Source organism: Nymphaea colorata, chromosome 10 (genome assembly GCF_008831285.2).
Source record: "Nymphaea colorata isolate Beijing-Zhang1983 chromosome 10, ASM883128v2, whole genome shotgun sequence".
In the NCBI taxonomy this organism is placed as follows: domain Eukaryota; kingdom Viridiplantae; phylum Streptophyta; class Magnoliopsida; order Nymphaeales; family Nymphaeaceae; genus Nymphaea; species Nymphaea colorata.
Window position 1 is genome coordinate 2893321 of NC_045147.1, and position 23609 is coordinate 2916929.

Consider the following 23609-nt stretch of genomic DNA (forward strand, 5'->3'; position numbering starts at 1 on the left):
CATTACATATATAAGAGTGGGTACCGGACCAGAAACTAGATGGGTTGTTGGGTATTCAGCCCATGATGGGCTGGCCTGGGCCAGCCTTTCAAACAACAAGCCAGTCTGGCACAAAGTAATTGCAGGGTTGGGCCGTCCCGGTCTTGGTATGGGGTCCTGTCCTGACTTGGCCTGATACACAACTTTAATCACTAATTTCTTGGTATTTTTTATTTTGTTCTCTCTCTCTCTCTCTCTTTCTATATATATATATATATATATATATATATATATATATATATATATATATATATATATATAGAAAGAGAGAGAGAGAGAGAGAACAAAATAAAAAATGCCAAGAAATTAGTGATTAAAGTTGATATATAGGGTTACTATTTTTTCAATGAGAGCTATAAGCACAATATTGATTTTGATGACCACTTTGTTCATGTAAAGGTCGTTCAAACAAAAATCATGACGACTCCATATTTAACAATTAGTGACGATCAATCGGCTGATGTCTTCTGAAAGCTCTTGAAAAGGATCCACTTCATGATATTTGTCTCCAAGCTAGATCGTATTGTCACCCAGCTTATGGTTCCCAATTTGTGGCAGTTACCTCATAATAATTAGGTGCAGCTAATAATGGTGTGGTTATCGTCTTATGCAGTTACCAGTTTCTTCTCTCATGGAATACTGTACCTTGCAGAATGAGAGCTTGTACAAAAATAAGAGCTGGCTTTTATGTTGAAAGCTTTGTCAATATCTTGCTGGTTTATTGCTTGAAGCTTCATGTGAGTAAGCGTTATTTAACAAGAGGAATTGGCATGGCAGCTTCTGAGTACTACCATGTAGGTCACTGCCGCTCAGGTCTCCCTAGTCCAAAAGATTGTGAACACCTCAAAAAGTCTTCAGCAATAACACTAATGGGAGCCCACCGCGTCAATGTGGTTCACTCATGGTGATTGATCACTAATAGGGAAAGCACAAGTTGTGCCGTGTCTGATACAAACTCTTTCTATGTGGTGGTAGGGGTAGATCGAGTGGAGTTTATTGGTACGAGAAAATAAAAGGACGGGGATAGAGCCATAGCACGGCGGTCTTCCTATATCATATAGCTAGCTAGCTAGCAGCTTAATATATAACAGAAGGGCAGTATAATAAAGTGAATAGTTGGAGTGGTCAAACTTCATCGTTTCCAAGAAGGCATTAAAAGAACCAGATGTTGAATCTCCTTCGCTTTTCCTTGGTGGTGGCTATGACTATGGTGGAGCCTAATTTTTGATAGTCAGCAAATTAAAAGTTGAACACGTAGCGTTAAATATCCAAACGGAGGATGAACGTTGAGATTGCATCCATATCAGAATCTTAAGTACCATGGTTTCGTCGAAAGAACAGAAACTGAAGGTGACTATATATCGAGTTTAATTAGAACAAAATGGCTGGGAATCTCTTTAAAAAGAACGTTTTCTCTGTCAGTGTACGTTACAGAAGGCATTTTAATGCATTTTCAACTCATAAAAATTTGTCTATACCTTTGGAAAACACGATTTTTATGTCACATGCATGTCAAAACTGTAAGAAATGTTTTTGTTGTCTGCATCAGATTTCATGAACGAAAAGGATGCTGCCGGTTCATCTTAAATCCTTGCATATATGATTCATGTATACATGAAACTGACATGCTTTATATTAATTTTTAAGTTCTAATTGACCATGGGGTCACGTCCATGAACATAGTTTTTTTTTCGTGAATAGTGATATTATCTTCCATAAATAAGATTAGAGTAGTTCGGTACCAATATGTTATATCTAGCTGTATTAAAAATACAAACCATTTTGATACTTCAGTGAACTGACTGACATCTACCGAAAGTGAAAAAGGGACTAATTTTTCTTTCGTAAGACCAAAAGGACGGGATTATAACTTTACAATGAGATTCACAAGGCAGAAACCTATAAACAAGTACAATTAACGTTATTTAATGCACGCATGTGCGTCTGTCTGTGTGATATATATATATATATATATATATATATATATATATATATATATATATATATATATATATATATATAGAGAGAGAGAGAGAGAGAGAGAGAGAGAGAGAGAGGGAGAGAGAAAGACCAACAGTTGAAGGAAATGGATCGAGGCTACAATAGTTCGAAATATGCTGCCTTTCCCAAAGAACTACTCACTTTTTTTATTTTTTACTCTTTCAAATGGGTACAGCCCACCAGACTGCTGTGCATCATTCATTTCTTTTTCCAATAATTCCTCGCACCACATTGCGTTGCTGCCTTTTCTTGCATTAAAGTAGTGTAATTCCTTCCTGATTTATATGTCTGGAGGGTCCCTTAATTTGTTTCTTCACTTGGTACCACCTAGTGGACATCACGTGATTCTCCTGGGTTGATGATCCTTTTTCGATTAAAACCGCTACAAAGTGACAGAATGAATATTAAAAAGAAAAGTCTCAAAGATTTTTTGAGAACATATACGATAAAAGTGGAGCCTCTTTCTCTTGGCGTCACTTACATAAAAATTCTGTTCCGAAACAAGAAATCGAACATAAGATTCAAATAGAAAAGGACATGTGAACTTTGTACAACAGATATGATTGTATTATCTTGCGGTGGACCATTCACTAATCAGTCTTTTTAGTCAATCTTTCGAGTACAATTATATGCACGTTTGCGCTAAGGTGTAACCGTGTAAGATATCTTAGAGTACCATTCATGATACATATAAATCTCTGATTCCAGAAATTGTTCTCTCTACTATTGATTTGCGGTGCAAAGCAACTGGAATATCATCGTGACCCTTGATCCACTTTAAGAATCAATGCTATGTTAGTGGTGCACAAAAGCCATACTGACCATGTATTATGAGTGAGTTGAATCATGCCAACATGGTTAAACAATGGATATATATCGTGATAGATATAGAAAGATACTGCAATTCGCCGAGGTTTATTCTAAGCACCAAAAGAATATACTCACTATCTCCGCTGGAGAAATTTTTGGAATCTCATTCTTGGAGAAAGATATTGATAGTGGCTAGTGATGAAGCCACTCGGAAATAGTCGGTCATTGTTTGTGAATGATTTGGTCTTTGAAACACCTTTTTCCCCTCAAAGGGAGAAATCATTGAATGGTTTGTACTCCTTTAACTTTTTTCCTCGAACAAAGTTTTTGTTTAGTCTCTGCGTCAGTCTTAGTTTGACTTTCCTGTTCGTTTTCAAAAGATTGATCAGCTATTGTTCTGATAATAACAAAACTGTCACAGCCACTTAATAAGAAGATGCTAAGTAAATGCAGATAATAAATGTCATTCTCGCAAACAGAGCGCTTTTGGAGCATGCGAAATGGGTATGGAGACCCTTGCTGTTCTGATGGCAGGTGTGTAGCAGGCTCCTGTCGAAGCTGCTTGGTATGGCATGGTTTCAATCGTGAGATGTGGAAGACAGGACGCATTGCTGAACCTTCTGGTAGTTGCTGTAACGTTTCTTATTTGAGCAGGTCGGATCGGATCGGGTCCAGATCCAGACCTGAGCTCCACTCGTGGAAGAGAGCCCATCGAGGGAGCTTTTCTCCCTCGCCTTCTTCAGCGTCTTCTTCTTCTCCTTCTTCGACTCTTCCTCTGCTACGACCACAACAAAGAAGAAGTGGGCGGACGGTCTGGTAGTGGCGGTGGCTGGACCGACGGCGGCAGCTCGTTGGTAAGCTCTCTCGCCCTCTCTGTCTGCCTCTCTCCTCCCTGTCCCTCCTGCATATCCTCCCCTCTCTGCAGCATTCTCCCTTTCTCCTCGTATTCTTTCCCTCTTCCTCCCACACATCCTTGCACGCTCTCTCTCTGCTGCACTCCCCTCTTCATGTCCTCTTTCTCTGCATTCTCTCCTACTCTCTTTTCTCTCACTGCACTCCCTCTCCTTACCGTCAGCCTCCTCCCACTCACACCTCTCGTGCTCTCTCCCATTTCCAGCTTCCCTCTCCCTCGTTGTTCCCTGCCTCCCCCAATCGAACCAATCCCTCTCAGACGAACTCCTCTTCTTGAGCTCATTTTCATTTTTCTCTCTTGGTGGTGGCAGTTTGGTTGGTTATCGTAGTTTGGGGACACATCTTTCCCCTCATAGCAATGAGGTGAATGCGTAGGTGGTGGCGGCATTGAGGGATTTTAGCTGTTTGAGGACCTCTCGAACTCGTGAGGTGGCTGCCGGGAGGACTGCAGCAATTCAGACTCTTTAATTGGGGTGAGCAAGGCCTAATCGAGCCTATATTGTTGTATATTTTATGTTGGAGCACGTATAATTATTGTTTGAGCATGCTAGAATTTAGAATTTGATGATTTGGAATGCATGTTAGCGACTTTGCTATTTTTGGGAAGTTTATGACTATGTTGAGAAGACGATGATCTATGTGTACAAGTGTTTTTTTAGCATGATGTGTTGATTTTCGAAACAATAGGAAAGCATGGTAGAGATTTGATGTGGGTGAAAAGATTTAGAATCGTTTTGGTGAGCATGTGGTGCAAGCTATTGTCAACGGGCGTATTGTTGTGTTAGTTAGAGAAGAATATGTAAGTTGGGTGTTTGGGAAGACGCCTCAACTAAAGAAAGTTAATAAGAAATGTGTTAGTGATGGATTGATCGAAGTATTGAATCTTGACGTTTGGTGGCAACGTCAAGAAGTTAAGAGGAAGCCTATTGAAGGGCTTGTAGGTCGACACTACCTGTCGACACCCTCTTGAGGCAATGACATATGCCTCAATGATTTTGTTTTATATTTGTATGCTTTGCGAAACTAAGCTAGTAGAGAATTTACCACTTGTGTATGTTTGCAGGTACACCAAGCGCGTCCAGTAGACCTTGAGCAACTAGACGTGAAGCTCGAGGCGTTTTGGAGTGTTTTTAAGACACGCGACAGGTATGGCGACATTCCAGGCAAATCCCTGGCTGGAGCCAACGTGTGAATGTGTGTTCCTAGGATCGTAGGATCCTAGAATTGTGATATGATTGAATGATTGTTTTGTGACTGAATGTATGTATGCATGCAAATGATTTGATTCATGATAAGATTTGTTTTGAAAAGCTATTAGAAGCTTGTTTTCAAAACTGTTACGCATTTGCAAGTGCATGCTAGAATTAATAACTGCTTATGACAGATGAGGCGGGGTATCGAGTCGAGTGTCTCCTCGACCCCAATTGTGCATTAGAAAACATCTTAGAATGATAACTGCCTAGGACAGCTACGAGCCAATCACAAATCGAGACTACTCTTTAGGCCGGATTTGGCTAAGTTTTTGAAAGATGTGAATGATGTGTTTGATAAGATGTGAGTGCTTATGAATTTGAATATTGTGATTTGTTGCATATGCATTGCTACGGCCAATGATGCAAATGAATGAATTGGATGGTAGTTGTACCCGTCCAGTATGACGGCTAGCTAAGAATGTAATGATATGTATGGCCCTCGTGTGGAGACAATTGGAGGTGTGGGTGCACTCGTGAAGTGTACCAACCTCATGTGCTAGCCAGTCATTTTGTGCATGTACAATTATAATGATAATAATGAAAGAAGAAGAGATGAAAGGCCAATGGGATGTGGCTATGTGTTTGGGAGTTGTCCCGCCTTCGCCACTGGTCTCGCCTGTTCGAAGCGCAGGTGGTGCAAGGCCTCAGGGTACTGTTGTGTGATGTGCTTGGAGCATTGGGCTCCCGTCTTCCCAACCTAGGTGTCCTAGGAAAGGTTGAGTATCTCTCTGTGGAATTCTCACACCCATGGATGAGTGCTCTACCGCTGCAGCGGGTGAATGGATCCATATTGTTATGGGCCACCACGAGAATTGCATCTCGGCTATGGGCCACCCATGGTGTGCACATGTCTGTGTTTGCACCCACAGAAACTGTCAATTCACTAAAACTAATGAAAATGAAGTATGTGAATGAAGTGTATGTGATTGATGTGCATGTGAATTGAAATTGTGTTATCTTAGCCATTGAGTGGCCTTTACATGTCGTGGTCTATGTGAGGAGCCTTCTTGACAAATGATGTGACTATGTCCTGACACGACATGATGATAATTTATTGTTATGATTGTATTATCTCATATTTGAGCCCTACCTAAGATGGTTTGGGATTTTTCTGACTTGTTGCCATACTACAAAGGCTGATCAGATGGCTTCACTCACATCCTACTGGAGAGGTTTTGCGTCCTTTATAGTGTCGGCGCGTCTTATTTTTTATTTTATTGATGTCTTGTTTTTGTTAGGCATCAATCATGTAATTTGGGGCAGTTTTGTCATACACAGATGTGATTTTGTATGAATTGAAGTTGTTATATAAATGAAAGTAGCCTCATTGTTTCGAATGACATAGCTCCCTCTTTTTTTTTGAATTGTTGTGTAGTCGCACCTCAATGCTTTATGTTTAGAAAAAAAAAATTTGTTTGAAGGTCAAAAGATTGGGGTGTAACAGTTGCAGCTTACAAGCCACCTTCCCTATTCGGCGCAAGATCAGAAATGGCCCAGAATATTTGGACCTGTGACACCCACAGTCTTGTGTGGTACCTTCCAAACTCTTCTGATATACCCAGTCCCCAACATTATACACCTTATACCTACGCCCTTTGGTGTGCTGCTGAGCCATGCAGTTTTGGGCTGCCTTCAACCGATGCTTGATCTCCTCCAAGACCTTGTGTCGGATGATCAATTAGACATCAACTTCACTAAGTTGGTTAGTTTGAGGCTGAAATCACATCAAATTAGGCTGAAATCACATCAAATTGGGAGGAGGACGTCCATAGACCACTTCAAATGGGGATACTCCAAGAGATGAGTGGACTGCTGTGTTGTTTGCTTGCAAGGTAAAATAATGTTGCCAAAAATGACTCAAGAAAAAGGGTCCTGGTCACTCACAAGTCACAATTGAACAGGGCATGCCATGTAATTTGCCAATGTGCTCTCGGAACGCCTTGGCTACCTGCTTGACAGATGCATACTTGGACTGGTGGTCGACAATGACGTATATGACCAACTTCCCCTTCGATTTTGGTAATTCTTCTATGAAATCCATGCTCAAATCTTCCCAAATCTGACGGGGAATTGGTAATGGCTGCAATAGGCCCACCGGTTTCAATGTCTCATACTTGTACATTTGGCAAATATTACAGCCCTGCACATACTCCGGCACGTGCCTTTTCATTCCTGGCCAATAGAAGGAGTGGCACAGCCGTTCTTAAGTGTGGTCAGTCCCTTGATGGCCAGCTTCTAAAGCATCATGATATTGCTGCAACAGCAACTTGGTGATGGGAGACTCAGGTGGTACATGGATTCGATTTCTGTAATGTAGATATGGCTCCTTCCACTGGTATCCATAGGTCAAGGTAGGATTAGCAGCCACTTTCTTTCTAATTTCTTTTACCTTCTCTGAGGCGTGATGCTCTTCCTCAATCTGTTTCCAAATGTCTACGATTGGCTGACTTACTACATACAGATTAGCAGCGGCTGTGTGCTCTAATTTCTCTTCTTCCATCCGCCGAGATAAGCCATCAGCAACCCTATTTTCTTCCCTCTTTTTATAACATATCTCAAAGTCATATCCCATTAATTTTACTAACCATTTCTGTTGAGTGGGCGTGAGGCCTTTCTGCTGCATACAAAAACGCAATCTATGGTGGTCAGTATACACTTTAAACTTCTGCCACACTACATAATGATGCCATTTGCGAATGGCCAGGACTCTGACTTGACAATGATGTTGTACCCATCCCATGCCTTACTGAAAAAGGTGATCAGGTGCTGCCCTTGCTGCAGCACTGCTCCTATACCTATTTCTGAAGCATCTGTCTCAATGGAGACGGGTTGCGTAAAATCAAGTAAAGATAGGACAGGTGCAGTGATGATTGCTTCCTTTAATTTTTTGAAGGATTCCAGCCTTGCCGAGGTCCATTCTCACTGGTTCGCTTCAGCATTTCTGTAAGGGGTGCAGCGACTTCCTCGAATTTCTTCACAAAACGCCTGTAATAACAAGCCAGACCTAGAAAAGACCTCAGAACTTTGACTGTCTCTGGTTTCGGCCACTCCTTAATGGCAGCAATCTTGTCCTCTTCCATTCGCAGTCCCTCTTTGGTGATTGCGTACCTAAAATAAGTGATGTCTGGATTGCCGAAGCTGCAGTTCAACGCCTTCACATATAGTTGGTGTTGTCATAGTAATTGTAAGACCTTCAAGTGGATTTTATGAAGATCCCAGCTGCTGCTATAAACCAGGATGTCATTAAAGAACACTACGACAAGCCACCGTAGTTGCTCCTAAAAAACTCGTTCATAGAGCCTGAAATGTGGCTGGGGCATTCATCAATCCAAAGGGCATCACTTTAAACTCGTAATGGCCTTTATAAGTTTGGAATACAGTCTCTGGAACGTCCTTGGTGCCATCCGAATTTGATAATAAGCTGCCTATAAGTCCAATTTGGAAAAGACTGCTGCTCCCTTGAGTTCATCAATTAGCTTCTCGATGATTGAATAGGGAACCTGTTTTATCGTACTATTATTTAGAGCTCTGAAATGTACACAAAACCGCCAAGACCCATCCTTCTTTTTGACTAACAAGGATGGGGATGAATACAGGCTGTGGCTGAGCTCAAATGTTCCTTCCTCTAACATGCCCTTGATCAGTTTTTATTTCTTTCCTCTGGTAGTGACTGCACCTGTATGGCTGCAGATTGATGGGTAGGCAGCCGACTCTACGTCTATCCTGTGATCACATTTCCGTGCTGAGCTAACAGTTTGTGCTGTGCCACCTCCAGAAGCTCAGATCGCAGCAGCACCGGTGTTGGATGCATCAACAGGAGTGCAACCCTATAGGAGACTGAGCACCCACAAGAATAAGCTTGGGAATCAAGTAATAACAGAATGGCTCATAGAATGGAGTAGCATGATGATCTACCAGCAACTTGGGTGCCAGCTACAGAAATTAAGAATAGGTTCCCTGAGTTCTCACCTTGAGGACAAGGTGAAATTTGAAGGGGAAAGAAGTTGTTAGAGACGGACCCAAGTCCAGGGTCCAGGGACCATATTCATTAAGGAACGATAGGCTATACCATCTAGTGAGATGAGTCGGGTTGGGTGGAGAACCTAAATGTAATAAACCCTGCCCCAAATTACCACAGAATGCTGTATTTAAGCTTAACAGGTCTACCCTAATCGCAGAGAGATTTTTCATCTGAGTGGAAAGGCTGGGCTTTCTAGTGTGTGGGTAAGTTTTTAAGGGGTATTGTTAGCAGAGCTAACAAAAAACACATGATATATCAGCATTTGACATGAAAGCTCTGTAGTATACTTTACACAACATACAAAATTTACCGATAACCAGACCATATTTCTCAAAACCAAAAATCCTATTCCCAGGAATTGAGGCTTACAGTAGAACCAAATTTTGTATTGAGATAAAAATAAATATGAACTTCAAAGATGAGAGGGATTCTGCCAAATAATACCTGCTGGAGATTCCTTGTATGTGCTGCATCAGAAGAACTGGTTTCTGACAACTGCCACCCTGAAGTGCTAGGAATATCATCATCAGTTGCATCATCATTCCTGAAATGTCTTGCATTAGACAAACGCATTTCTGCAATGACGTTGATGTAGATTAGATGACTAGAACTGTAGTTATCTTTTAAAATCAAACCATCAAAACCAAAGGCCATTTGGTACTGATTATGATAGAAGTCATCACCCGTTCCAATATCAGTGTCAGGACCTTCAAAAACCTGATTCTGGAAGGAAGTATTCCCAACAGTCTCATAATGCCCATACTTGCTGTTATCTTTGACCCAGTCAGCCTTGTAGCAATGAGTCAATTCATTAAGATGAGGCCACTGCTCCAAGTTTTCATTAAGCTGACAACAGAGAACAAGTCAAACATCAACACTAAAAAGCCAAATCAAAGTTCACATTGTCTAGCAATTATGACCACATCCATGATTAAGGGGGCACTGAAATTAGGATTATTTTTGAATTTGATAAAAACCAAAAAGAGAAAAATAAAAACATGACAAGGATTTGGTGCATTCAAGACCTTAAAGTAGTTCAATATTCACCAAAACACTTTAATACAAGCCACCCATTAATTGTTATCCACAGGCATCAAGGTACCTCACCCAGTCTCGAGGAATTGTCATTAGGTTCAGGTTACCACTATTTGTAAGGATAAAAAGAACACCAACAAAAAGGTAGCGCTAATATTGTAAAAAATATAAATCAGAACCTGGATGCCTTGAAAATGGCAAGGGAATAATGGTAAGCCCCGAGTAAATGCAGAATGCACAGAATGTTGAGATAGCAGCTATATTGAAAAAAAAGGATTGGATGCACAAAAAGTTACATGTTGGATTTTCTTTTGATGGACCAAAAAGTAACAGTATATGTATCACTGACAAAACAAAAATCCTAAAAATGGACAGACCGAAGGATCCAGCTCGAGATTTGCAGTAAGGAGCTGACGTGGAAGTCTTCTGAAACGTTGTGCCAGTTCTTCCATCCCTAATACACATGATAAAGAGAAGCTGCTTCAGATACATCTAATGAAAACAATGTAACAAACAATAAAAGACACATGTGATATACAAAGGCAGGAATAAAAAGCACTTCAAAAGGGGAAGCAAGATACAGTATGCAAGTCAACATGATGGTCTACAGAAACTATGGTCAGAAACCAGCAAAATATGACTTAAGCTGGTTCCTAGAACAACTCTATAACAGACCCCGCCCTATTTACCATCCCGATCTACTAGTATGATTGCACGTAAATAAGAACAAGATCAAATATAAGAAGTGCCACATCAACAAGGAAAAGTCATAGCAATGTTAATTATGCCAAGTCACAAGAACATGCACAGTCAGACATTGAAATTCATAGCAAGCAACAATAAATAAGAAAATTTGAGCCGTCAGAAGTTGGGCATTCCATTTCCAAGAGCTTCGACTTAGTTTTAAAGTTGCACTTAGATTAACAGTACCATTTAGCAAGCTAGCCATCCATTCCAGTTTACTCATTTTCTAAACCATGCGGCATATTGCATCTGAGGTCATCTTGCGAGAAGCCTAAAATGGATTTGAGAGATAGCATCTGAAGCATTTAGAGGAACCGTTTTGATTAATTATTTTGAACAGGAACCAACCACCTCTTGAAAAATTATTTGGTGATTTGTTGGATCGATTGCATATTTTTTTACTAAGATGGTTGTTAACAAATAACAAGTCGTTGAAACAGTTCCTGAACCATTTCATAACTCCTGACACCCTCAATACTCAGCTCTAATTCCAGGCCCTGAACCTCGAACCCTGATCTGAGGACCCCAAACCTCAAGTACCAACCCTGCACCCCAAACATCACATCCTCAACTTCAAATGCCTGAGATCTAAACTGTAAACCATAGAAAGACAAAACTCCAAACCCAAGCCTTAAACCCTAAATTTTAGACCCCAAACCTTGAAGACTAAATGCTAAAACTCTAAGAATCTAAATCATAGACACCAAAGCTTACACTCTCTAACAGGACTTCACCCGGCTGCTGCTTTCAGTGTTTTTCAGTTTCAAACCATTTCTCATGCCGAAATGTAGTCTTATCCAACCAAAATTGAAGGAAAACCTGACTTAAATCGAGATTTTGACCAGATTTCATAATGGAAACTAGTTTTTGCCAAATTCAATTATAAAAAAAATAAAATTACTCATGAGAAACCTAAAATGAAGTTGTACATGATAATGGCTGTCTTTTCCTTTTCCATGATTTTCATCACCCTTCCAGTGAGATTTTCAGGCATCCAGTGGCTTAATGTACGGCTGTGTCGCGGTACCCAAATTTGTTAAAAGTCCTCCACACCCGTACTCATACAGTCATACCTATGTGACATAGCTTTTGGCCATATAACAAGTAAGATAATAGGTACCTTTGCATTGGACCACTAGTTAAGAAATTGTTCACAGAAAAATTATACAGAAAAGGCATCTTCTAGTCAATTTTTATGGATCCTTGAATATTTGAAACTTGAACTTAACAAGAGGCTAATATGTAGTTAAAATTTAAAAGTATAGTCACAAATATGGGTGGTATTCTCATTATATCATAACAATATTATAAAACAAGAAAAAATAAATTTATAGTGAATTTCGCACCAATTTCAATTTCTCAAAATAAAAACAAATATTTTTTCATTATTTTATACATGTGTATATACATACATACACACATCCAAGCATACATCCATACATAGATACATACATATAAACTTTCTATTTTTTTATTTTAATTTTTTTTGTCATATCCAGAATTTTTGAAGTAATTCGGACAGATAATGGCCAGGATCTGATCGATTGACCCCTCTGCACAACTCCACAAATATAGTTCAGATGTGTCTTAACAACAACAGAAACAAAAATGTAGTGTATCTTTTATTATCACTAAATCCTCAAGCGCTTTTTTTCAAATTCCCTAATTTATTTTATTCTATTCTCCATTTGATCTTGATGAATCCTCTTTCGCAAAGGTACAAAGGGGCAAAAGAAAGAGAGAGAGAGAAGAAGAGAGAGAGAGGAGAGTTCTATACCTTCTTTCTCTGAAAGAGGGGCACAGACCAATCTCATGTGCAGCTTCTCTGTCTAGGTTGCACGAGGCAAGCCATCTCTTCCCAGGTAATTCCTTTCTTCGCTTCCTCTCTTCGTTTCTCCTTTTCCTATCTTTAGAGATCTACTGTTTAGGTTTAGGGTTATAGTATTCACAATGCCTTCTATTTGGCTGGGCTTCTATCATTTTCAGTTTCAAATGATTAAGAACGAATCTCAATCTTGACTCCCATTATTACGCGCATTATGGTGGTGATGTGCTAGAAGAGAATAAGCCAGGTGCATTCATGGGGCTGCTAACGATTTGCATAAGGTTAAAATCATGGAGCATATATTTTTTGTTGATTTCTCCTGGGATGGAATTTGTGGATTCCCATAACATGATTTTCGGTGATGCAGGATGGTGAATAATATTTCATATTCAGTTGGCCTTTCATGTATGTTCGTATTTGTGGTTTGAAAACTTGGCTCTTCGCCCCTAGAAATGGACCCTCCACTTGAGGGTTTCCATTTAAGGACTAGTTTATAGTATGGTCAGCCATATATCTTGGCCTTTTTTAAGTTATTTTAGCACTATCCTCTGCGACTTACAATGGTAAGGGCACTATCTTCATAAAATTTCTATCTAACTAAATCAATGGAACAAGATGTGAGATCGCCATAGGCACATAAAACCATAGTCTTCTTGAAGTTGAATCTTTTTAGCAGGAGAAAGTGAACTTGCTCAGGTTTTACCTCGACCTAATTTAGTATCGCTAATAAACTTGCTCATGTTTTTCCACAAAGATTGCTCATGTTTTTCCACAAAGATAGGCAAAATTTTTTCCTCTAAAAAGAGGGCAGAACTTTTTCCGATACAACTTCTGCTAATCTGACCGTAGTGAATTATTAGGTGTTCATTTTTAAGCAATTGGATGGAGATTGGAGACTCTATGGCACCTCAAAGGGCATAAAATTGATTAATTTCACACTTCATAGAAGCCACGATATAAATGTATCATGTTTTATGAGGTTAGCATGCATCAGTTTTCTGCTGAAGTGTTTTGCTCCCTTCTTCCTATTCCAGGCTCGCAATTAATTGGAATAGGAATTGGAGACCATTTTTTGGATGCTATGTAGCAACTAGATCTCCCAACATTAGGTTGAAGGAATCCACATTTCAACACTGATGAACCCTTTGTTTTCTATGGTACACCTATTGAGAGGAATTATACAAAATTGCACAAATATTGTCCATGAAATGAAGAGCATGTGTGGAAAAGGTTTCCTAGTTTATCATAACGTAAAATCATGTTTTCGGCTCAATTTTGTGTGCTCCATGTTCGCTCAATGGACTGAAAAAACAAATTATGGTAAGGAGACAGCTTCACGAAAAGTATGGCAGCAGAATGCCGCTACTCAATAACTAGCGTATCTTCGTTTTTCTTTTTATTTAGGTCTCTTCGGTTTGGGACGGTGCTCAATTAGGGGAAAATAATTGGGATTGAATGAGGGCTTCAAAAGATGGCGATGAGAATGGCTGGAAGAAATGGTTTGGGTTGCGGCTGCTGTCGGTGAGACACGTCGACAGAGAATCAAAACGTAGAAAGAGCGAGAGAAAGAGAGAGTAACCTCAGAGATGCGCGGGGCGTTCAAGCGGTGAGAGATGCGGGTGGCCTCTGGGACTTTCGGGCTGCAGGTGGCCCGCAATGAGAAAACGAGAGAACGCGAGATCGAGGGTGAAAGTCAGCGACAAGAACTAGAGAAACAATAGATGAAGATTGGGAGAGTCGGCAAAAGGAAACAGAGAAATGAGAAAGGGAGATTTCACCTGTCACAACGCTGCGGGAGGCCGTCGGCGGTCCAGGTGGCCATGAGCACAGAAAGAGAGGGCGATGAAAGGCGACACAGGACAGAGGGACAGAGGCGAGAGAGCGTGAAAGGCGATGAACTGAACAGAGTGGTAAGGAAAAAACGGGACACGCCCATACGGGCAGCTTATTTTCTGTCACGAACAAAAGTTGGGCATTTTTTGTGTCGAGGAGACGAGGCGGGTGTAAACTCCGTTCTCCCATAGTCCCAAGGGCCAAAATGCCTGAAATTAAAGTGGGCCAAAATGCCTGAAATTAAAGTGGGCCAAAATGCAGATATCTCTTCGTTCCTATGCAGAAATAATTTGTAAGTAAAAAAAAAAAAAAGCGACAATTTTGAGCTTTTAAGTTGTGTTTGTTTGACTGTGAATCAGGTTGTTTGTTTCATCGTGGATCTGATCTGCAAATATACTAGATGTCCATGAATTTAAGGTCAGATTGGAGACCCCTCCCACAATCGGACCTTAAATTCATGGTTTTTAACATGAGGCATGGATTTACCAACACTCACTTGTTAATGTAGTTTCGAATTTAAGGGTGCGTTTGATGCATCGGGAAGAAATTAACGTGGTAAATTTTCCTGACAAATTTTTCTAGAAAAAAAAACAGGATGAAATTTAACCTTCTTCCGATTTGATGTCATGTTTGATTCACTGGAATAATTTAACCTGTTAATTTTAACCGTGTTTGATGCATAATAAAAAATTTAACCTGGTAAATTTAATCATGTTTGATGCACATGATAGATAATTTAACATGACAGAAATGACAAAAATTATATGACAACATTGCGGCCTTTAAGAATATTGGGAAAAAATCATAAACATGCGCAATCAATGTAATGGAAATCCAGCCTATAAACAAGTAATCAACCTGACAATGATTAACTGATATTCATCCAACACTGGAACCTATAATTAAAAACATTCACCACAAATTGTTGTCTCATCCAGTACATAAGTTTAACGACTACAACCTGTATGAAAGTTTAACGAGTACAGAACCAATAAAGTTTAAAGCAGTCACCAAATAACATAAACAAAAAGTTTAACGAGTACGACTACAACCTGTATGAAAAACATACACAGTTGTTTAACGAGTACAGATCCAACAAAGAAAACAAGTAGTAACAAAAAAAGCAATCCAGAAAAGTGGAATGTAGATCCGTCCATTTGTCTTCATCACATCTTCCTCTACCGTTGCGTTGACATCGACAATGTCCAATGGCTTACAAAATTGCACACCGTATTTTTTGTGCAGATATTCATTCATGTGATATTGAGCTGCTTCATAGGTATGAAATGATCTGAACAGGGCGCCCTTGTAGCGATACACTAATGGTTGGCACTGCTCCCAACTGTTGTATATTCCTCGTGACCTGCCTTCGAAGACGACATAGTACTTTTGACGAGGAATCATCTTCGTTGTCCTGTCAAAAACAAAACAAATGTTAAACAACTACAAGCAACAATGGTAAAGATAGATAAAATAAACTTACTATTCAATTGATAATCTGCAAACATTTGATTTGTTATAGTTGTTCTCAAGGGATTGTTGCTTCCCCGCTGGTGTGTTTGACTTGCAATTTTCGGTTCGCTTACGACAGAATTATCAATTGTAGGTGCGTCCTCATCACCAAATTGTTCGGCATTTGGATTGTGGTCAAGTATGAAGTTGTGCAATACACATGTAGCAAGCACAATTTGAGCTTGTTTTTTGAATGGATACGGCACTTGCATTTTCAAAATTGGAAAACGTGCTTTCAACATGCCAAAAGTTCTTTCTACTGTATTTCGAAGTGATGAATGCCTATGGTTGAATAATTCTTGTGGAGTTCTAGGTCTGCGTGCCCCCGGGGTGTCAAATTCTGACATATGATAACGATGTCCTCGATAAGGTGTTAGGAAACCAACAACGTTCGGATAACCCCCATTAGCAAGATAGTATTTGCCTACAATTGAACATACATTATGTAAACATCTGCACTTTTTTTGAGAAAATAATGGGTTGGTTGGTTGAAGTACGTACCTTCGGGGACCACAAATGGGTCCGTTGGATGATCAAGTGCATTGTATAATACCCTTGAGTCTGTCGCACTTCCTTCCCATCCTGCCAAAACGTAGTGGAATCGACTGTCGAATCCAACTACAGCCATGACATTTTGCGAAATAAAACCTTTTCTATTGCGAAATCTTGCTTGCTCTGATGCTGCGACCCATGCAGGTACATGAGTGCCATCAATTGCTCCTAAACAATCCTAGATCCATATGTGCAAGTTAGTCATGTTGTATGTTGGATGACCGTTCAGCATAAGTTGAACAAAAGTTGGATGACCGTTCAGCATAAGTTGAACAAAAGTTGTACCCGTTTCTCTAAATGGATGAACCATCCTCATAGATTGAGGAAGTTGTTCTAACCAAGAGAAGATGAAGACAAAAACTAGCTGATTGAAGTAAAGCAAATCATCTTCCTCATCATTTGTTATAATATCTACCATTTTGAATAAACTACATACATGTATAACAAGAGTTACGATAGAACGTTCAATTTGAATTCTGGTGTGTGCAATTGAAGGCAATAAAACGAAGTACACGAACAAGAACATGATGAAACAGATAGGATTACATTATTAACACACAACCATTACACATGAATATAGGATTACATGAAGTATACAAATGATATGCTATTGAAATGTAAGACATATAGTAACTTACCTACTAATTGCGAAGTTTACGCATCAACCATGACACCCGTTCTGAAGGTGGAAGGTTGACAAATATCATGGGATTGCTGCCCTCTGCTATCATATCCATACTCCTTACTTGTGTTTGACTATCTATATCACCGGTTTGAACCATCTCTTGCAAGATTTCACAGCATGTTACAAATTGAACCCCTTTAGAAGTACGTGTCATTGTACCTACATTGTGAGCAATACCGTTCAACAAGTTATAGTACTCCTCATAATTGTTTGCCCTCTGCTTTTTAGACCTACTAGTCGTCCTATTAGTTGCCATTGGATTTTCAGTGTTAGGTGTAGGAGGTACTGGCGATTGTGGTGGAGGACTATCTTCATTGACCATTTGTGTGAAAGAGTGTGAAGATTCAGGATTCATGTACGTTGGAGTGGATTGGGATGCAGGTGTCTGTGGTACTGATTCAACGTCCTCATGTATGATGTTGTTTAATGTGATAGACTCTTTTCCAGTAGCATGAGAATCGCCGAAGACCTCGGCGAACTCATCAAAGTATCTCCATAACTTGGGACCTCTGTACTTTTTTCTGTTCGGGTATTGCTGAAAACAACCATGTGTTCAAATGAACATGTAGTAAAGAAATGTTAGACACAACCTAATAGTAATATCTCTATAACGTACCTGAATATAGTCATTCCATACTTGTTGGTCGACCTCAATACACTTGTTGATTGGGTCATACCCAAACCCGCTTGTATTCAAAATTTCTTTCATGACTGTCAAGTTTGGTTTGGAGTACTTCAATTTGTTTTTTATTTTCTCTTTACTGAATTCTGGACCAAATTTGTCTATCATGCCTTTTTCAATTGTTGTATACGCTTTGGACTTCAATCCTCCACCAGATTTCATACCAGGGATGCGGGATTGCTCCACAAGAAGTTGGACTAAATAGTCCATTTGCTCTGATGTCCACGTAAGGTTCTCCCTCGATGGACCGCTGTCTTCCATGGTAATAATAACTTGTACAACTAGGGAAACACATTTTCAGTTCGCAACAACATTACAACTAGGGAAAGACATTTTCAGTTTGCAATAGCACAAGCTAGTAGAGTTCAATAGCTGCTGATCATAAAGACGTAAACTTGATGACATGAGAACCCCCACAATTTAGTTGCTAATGACAGCTTGGGAATGCACTAATCACAATCAAGTAATACTCTTCATAGTTGATAAAAACGCACAAAAATTAAAATTGGACAAAGCTCCACAATTTAGTTGCTAGTGACCTGCATTTCAAGCACCTTGGGCAAGAATAGCGACTGAACAATGCTATAAATCCCTGGAAATGTAGAGGCTGCAAGATGGCTGTTAATGCACCGGACATGGTCAATAAAAAGAATACATGAGTGCCATCAAGCTATCTACATTGTTGCGGCTTTTAGGAAAAGAAATGCCTAGACAGTAAACACTCATTGCACCTATTTTTGGCAACCTCTGAACTAATCATATATAAAGCCAACCTAGCTTACTAGATAAGACACAAGCCAACCTAGCTTACTAGTATAGTTGAGGAGCCAACCTAGCTTACTAGTATAGTTGAGGAATATTGCCGCATGAAAAAATTTCAGAGGGTTGATTCTCTTCTAGATGAGATGCAAGCTAAAGGCTGCCATCTAATTTTAATAGGGTGTTTTCATTCACAAGAAGAATATGCTATTAAACTTTTGCAGACAATGGAGAGGAGCTCCTGCAAGCCTGATCTTGAAACTTATGCTCCATTGCTGAAACTTTTATGTAGGAGGAAGTGGATGAAAGTCCTTGCATATTTAATACATGACATGCATGAGAAAGATATAAGCCTTCATCTTGGGACAAGCAGAAGCAGGGAATATAATGCTATTGTGCTGGGAATATGCAATGGATGGCACAAGCAGAAGGTAAAAAGAAACAAGGGTGCAGGGAATATAATGCTATTGTGCTGGTTATTCCCCAGTCAGAGAAGCATGCTCCTCATCCACATGGTTGTAATCTGTAACTTGCAATAATTTATCAATTTATGTTTGATGTTTATCAAAAAGAAACATACAACATACAATTACAAATATTTGAAATAGACTTCGCTTCTATTTTCATCTTTGAACATGCTACTGTTATTGGTATAATGGAAGCTCAACGACTTTTGCTGGACTGCTTGGAAGGTTGCATAAAAAAAAACATTCTAGCTCTGATAAAATTGAGAATCGGTCAGGGTTGTTTGTATTTCAGCTTCTGCTAGCATGTCACTAGAGTCCAATGTACATGTTCCTTTGTCTCAATGGTCTTCTGAATTGATGTTTGTAGGACCGCCAAGAAGAAATGATCTGTTCAGATGTAAAACCACCTTTCTCTATTGCAAACTTGAGTCTCAAATTGTCATCCCGTTCCAATTGGAATTTTCTTGAATATGGGATTCTTTCAACAATACAACAACAGGCTCTGTGAAATAGCAGAGATTATGCAGGTAGCGGAAAGAAAAGGGATTCTTTCAACAATACAACAACAGGCTGAGAAGTAGGTGGGGAGTTAGATGTATTGCAGGCAAACCCCCAAATTCCAAATCCAAAACATTTACAGAAAATATACAAATGTTGTAGCAAAGGAATGTGCAGGTAGCGTCGCTGTCATTTGATTTAAAATCCACAATTCTTAGAAGTTTTGAGATTGAGTTGTTTGTTGTGAACTCACTATGATTCATGATTTGAAGTGATGATCATCTTATGATCAACTTTTGAGAAAATAACTAAGTTTCCTTAGCAAACAAAATTGATTTTGAGTTCTTCTTTTGATAGAACATAGGTTTCAAATTGTTAGAGAATGTATTGTTTTCTAAACATATTTTGGCCAAGATTGTGAATGCATTGCTTGTGTTTTCTTTTGAAGTTAAGTGAAGTTTACAAATTCTTGTTGCAATATGACTTGGTTACTTTTTTCAACTCAAATTTGAATCACTTAATTTCTTGAGGATGTGCATGTGGTGCTATTGATTTTAAGTGAAAGTGAATGCATGGCATAAAAAAGAAAACTATATGAGACATTCATCATTCTCTCTCTCATAATCTCTCAAAATTCATTCATATGAAACATTCATTCTTCACTCTCTCATAATCTCTCAAAGTCCATTCATTGTAATTACATGTCATACATGCCCAACTTGAGGGGGAGTGTTGAAACATGTTACATGGGTCTCAAGAATGGGTCTGGATCCATACCCGATCCGTCGTGTAGCCCTTGTTGGGCCTTACTTAAGGATTGTAACCCTAATTTTGAAAGTTAATGAAATCTTAAGAGAGAGAGAGTCTGGTCGCTAGTGGGCACCAGTACCTCCTCGTCCGTGGTTTTTCTCCTCTTGTTGAGGGTTTTTCCACGTTACATCGTGTTCATCGTATTCTTTATTCTTGATCTTCATGCTTCTACAAAAACAACACACAAGGATTAAGGAAATAAAATGCAATGAATACTGATATGGCCAATGTACAAGAATAAATCTATTTAAACATATGTAAATACATGTATACAACTACCATCATCAATACAAAGAACACATATTAAAACACTTTATATATATACATATATACATGACGAACGCTTTTTAATCTCAAGGTGCCATCACTACAGTATGCAAGGAAAAGAGAGCATCAAAAAACTCAATGGAGTTATGGGCTGCTAGTATGGAAATTAGGCCAATCATTTGGCATATTGGTTCTTCTTTGTATTTCATCCTCGCACTTTCATACAACAACCATTCAAATGTCTTATTACATGGCTTCAAATGTCTGATTACATGGTTTACTAGCTTAAAAATGCAGGATTCAAAAAAGTCAAATAAAACATAAAAGAACAAAGTAAAAGATCTTGGGTTTAGTAATGAAGTTGAAACATGTAATTCAGGCACCAAACAAGAATAAATAGTAACTTTTGGCAGTTTTAAATATGCCGGAACAGATTATTAAGCCACAAAGCTAAACTGAATACACAGATTCTGAAAAAACAATAAAAATATTATGGGATAAATAAATGATAACAAAGTGAAGATATCGATGTAGAAGAAGTGGCAGCAAATATAGATGACTATAAAACTCCAGTATACACATGCATCCTTATACCTGGGTATAGCCATGACATGTGCAACTAACGTACCTGCATTTAAATAGAATCACAAGCTCAATGAAGAGAACACGACAGTTAATAATCAAACTGCTAGTGGGCACCAAACATCAGTTCTATCAAGTTGTATAGATCTGTTGGCAGCCATGATAAAATCTCAAAATAGGAAAATATGAAAGTTCTCGAGAGACTGAATATTGACAAATAAGAAATCAAGCCAATCACCAACAGGGAAGAATATCTCTGCAATCGTTATTTCTGCAGCCCCACAATAGACCCACTGCTACAACAATACTACACAAATTTCTAGATGCAGATAGCTGGCAGCCAACGTGCATAGGTTTGACAGCAGACTTCAATACCAACCTGTCTGCTTCGCTCAACTTCAATGATGTTTTGACTTTTGAGGATCCACCAGGCATCACACAACCAAGCAGATCAGTCCAGCAGGCATCACACAACCAAACAAATCAGATTTCCTGGTCTGAACTTCTTCAATGGCAGCACACAACTAAGCAGATCAGAATTTCTCTGATATGAACTTCTTCACCGCAGCAACTGAATCAGATCTAATTCACCACAACATATAGATCTAAACAAAACATCAGATTTTGTTTTTCAGCAACTTCACGACTTCGACAGCAACATAAGGGTGTTAATCACGTTTTTACACGTTAAACGTGATTAACCCCTTTCCACCAAATAGTCTCACCGTATCTTTTGAAGGCAGCAGCAACTTTAGACGTCCAACCTTGTCGTGAATGAGGGGATGAGAAAAAGAGAAGAAGGGAAGCCGCGTGAAACCCTAGATGGCACGGTCCTAGGTCTGATGCTCTGATACCATGTTGCGTACAGAGGTAGAGAAGAGGGAGAAGAGAAGAACGTGAGGAAGGAGGAGAGAATAGGTAGCAGTCATCTATCTCACGACCGCTCCTTTTCCATTAGACTAAATAAGGATTAGGGTTATGTTTAACCCTTTACATAAAGAGTCCAACAAAATTTTAAAAATTCAGAAAACAACCTAATATTAAATTCCAAAATACATAAAACTTTAAATACCAAAGCTGCACGTTTCCTCAATAACGTTCACATCATCTAATGCCTCGGTTTGACTAATATCAATCTAGCTTAAATATGCACGAAGCTCACGAATCTGTTCAGCTAAGATAGGAGTTTTCCCACCATTAAGGTTATTAGCATCAGAAACAGACTTCTTCCCACTAGAAGACCTCCCTCGACTATTCTTTTATTCAGGATGCAGGTCCCAATAAAACTCCATAGTATGACCAGTTTTCTTGCAATGAGTACATTTTCGAGGAGGTCGGACAGCTCCCATAGGGGCACGGCTGACAAGAGCAGAACTTTCATTATATGAGGTATGATCCCCCTTTCTTCCAATTATAATGAGACGCCTTTGCTCTTTAGCTTCAACATGGGAGTAGACATCTTCAATATTAAACAGTTCTTCCGAATTAAGAATTTGACTCTGTTACCACCATTTGGCTTACCAAAGAGAATTATCTACGATGGTCCACTGCAATTACTATGGGGATTGCTGGTCGAGGACGAATTGCCTATGTGAATGGGAGAAGGGTCGAACCTGTTGTGGATAGTATGGCTTGGGATACATGGTTTCTTGAGGACAACCAGGTAAAAACTTGGATTGTTAATTCGGTGTCCTCGGATATTCAACCCCTTATTCTTCGTAAGAAAACTGCGAGAGATATGTGGATTATTTTGAAACAGATGTATGGTCAAAAGAAAAGAAAAGTTTGTGTATATCAACTAATAAAGGATGTGTATGCTCTGCGACTGCGACAAGGGGATCTCTCGGTCGTAGATTTCTACGCAACATTAAAATCTAAGTGGGAGGATATTGACTACCATTCTGATGTTACATGGAGTTCTCCTCAAGACCAGATGCAGTATATGGCCAAGGAGTGGGAGAATAGGGTATTCCTTTTCTTAGCTGGACTTAATGATGAATTTGAAAATATAAGGAGTCTCTGACGAATCATTTAGTATTGAAGATGTTTATTTCCGTGTTGAAGCTGAAGAGTAAAGGAGGCTGGTCATAAGTGGGAGAAAGGGGGATCCCATGTCTCACAATGAACGGTCTGCCTTCATTAGCTGTGCCCCTATGGGAACTGCCCGTTCATCCCGTAAATGTACACACTGCAAAAAACTAGATCATACTATGGACTTTTGTTGGGACCTGCATCCAGAGAAGAAGAATAGTAGGGGGTGGTCTTCTGCTGGGAAGAAGTTTGTTTCGAATGCAACGAATCCTAGTGATGGTAAAGTTTCTA

At 39.3% G+C, this 23609-nt stretch overlaps 2 protein-coding genes across 9 annotated transcripts; both read right to left on the minus strand.

Moving 5' to 3' along the window:
- Nucleotides 1-2095: 2095 nt before the first annotated feature.
- LOC116262300 (guanine nucleotide exchange factor SPIKE 1-like) lies at nucleotides 2096-14643 on the minus strand. Of its 8 annotated transcripts, none has more exons than XM_031641532.2 (7): nucleotides 14419-14643; nucleotides 14220-14280; nucleotides 12593-12722; nucleotides 10449-10525; nucleotides 9720-9882; nucleotides 9481-9580; nucleotides 2096-2422 (listed from the first exon to the last, which is right to left on the minus strand). In XM_031641532.2, the coding sequence occupies exons 3-7, from the start codon at nucleotides 12627-12629 to the stop codon at nucleotides 2368-2370; spliced, it is 432 nt and encodes a 143-aa protein (XP_031497392.1). In that variant the 5' UTR covers nucleotides 12630-12722; nucleotides 14220-14280; nucleotides 14419-14643; the 3' UTR covers nucleotides 2096-2367. The 8 variants fall into 8 exon arrangements, 6 of the variants coding, with proteins under 6 accessions (XP_031497392.1, XP_031497394.1, XP_031497389.1 ...); XM_031641534.2 differs by having other exon boundaries at nucleotides 9481-9611; XM_031641529.2 differs by lacking the exon at nucleotides 2096-2422 and adding an exon at nucleotides 2482-3213.
- Nucleotides 14644-17178: 2535 nt separating this feature from the next.
- LOC116262177 (uncharacterized protein At2g29880-like) lies at nucleotides 17179-18173 on the minus strand. The gene is made up of 2 exons (XM_031641316.2): nucleotides 17839-18173; nucleotides 17179-17757 (listed from the first exon to the last, which is right to left on the minus strand). The coding sequence occupies exons 1-2, from the start codon at nucleotides 18163-18165 to the stop codon at nucleotides 17179-17181; spliced, it is 906 nt and encodes a 301-aa protein (XP_031497176.1). The 5' UTR covers nucleotides 18166-18173.
- Nucleotides 18174-23609: the final 5436 nt, after the last annotated feature.

Coding starts and splice junctions, on each gene's coding strand:
- LOC116262300 (XM_031641528.2), bottom strand. CDS start 12,629: ATGAGATTGGTCTGTGCCCCTCTTTCAGAGAAAGAAG. Junction 10,526..12,592: donor CCCTCTTTCAGAGAAAGAAG/GTATAGAACTCT, acceptor CATGTGTATTAG/GGATGGAAGAACTGGCACAA. Junction 9,612..9,719: donor TGACACTGATATTGGAACGG/GTGATGACTTCT, acceptor ACGTCATTGCAG/AAATGCGTTTGTCTAATGCA.
- LOC116262177 (XM_031641316.2), bottom strand. CDS start 18,165: ATGGAAGACAGCGGTCCATCGAGGGAGAACCTTACGTGGACATCAGAG. Junction 17,758..17,838: donor TATGGAATGACTATATTCAG/GTACGTTATAGA, acceptor GGTTGTTTTCAG/CAATACCCGAACAGAAAAAA.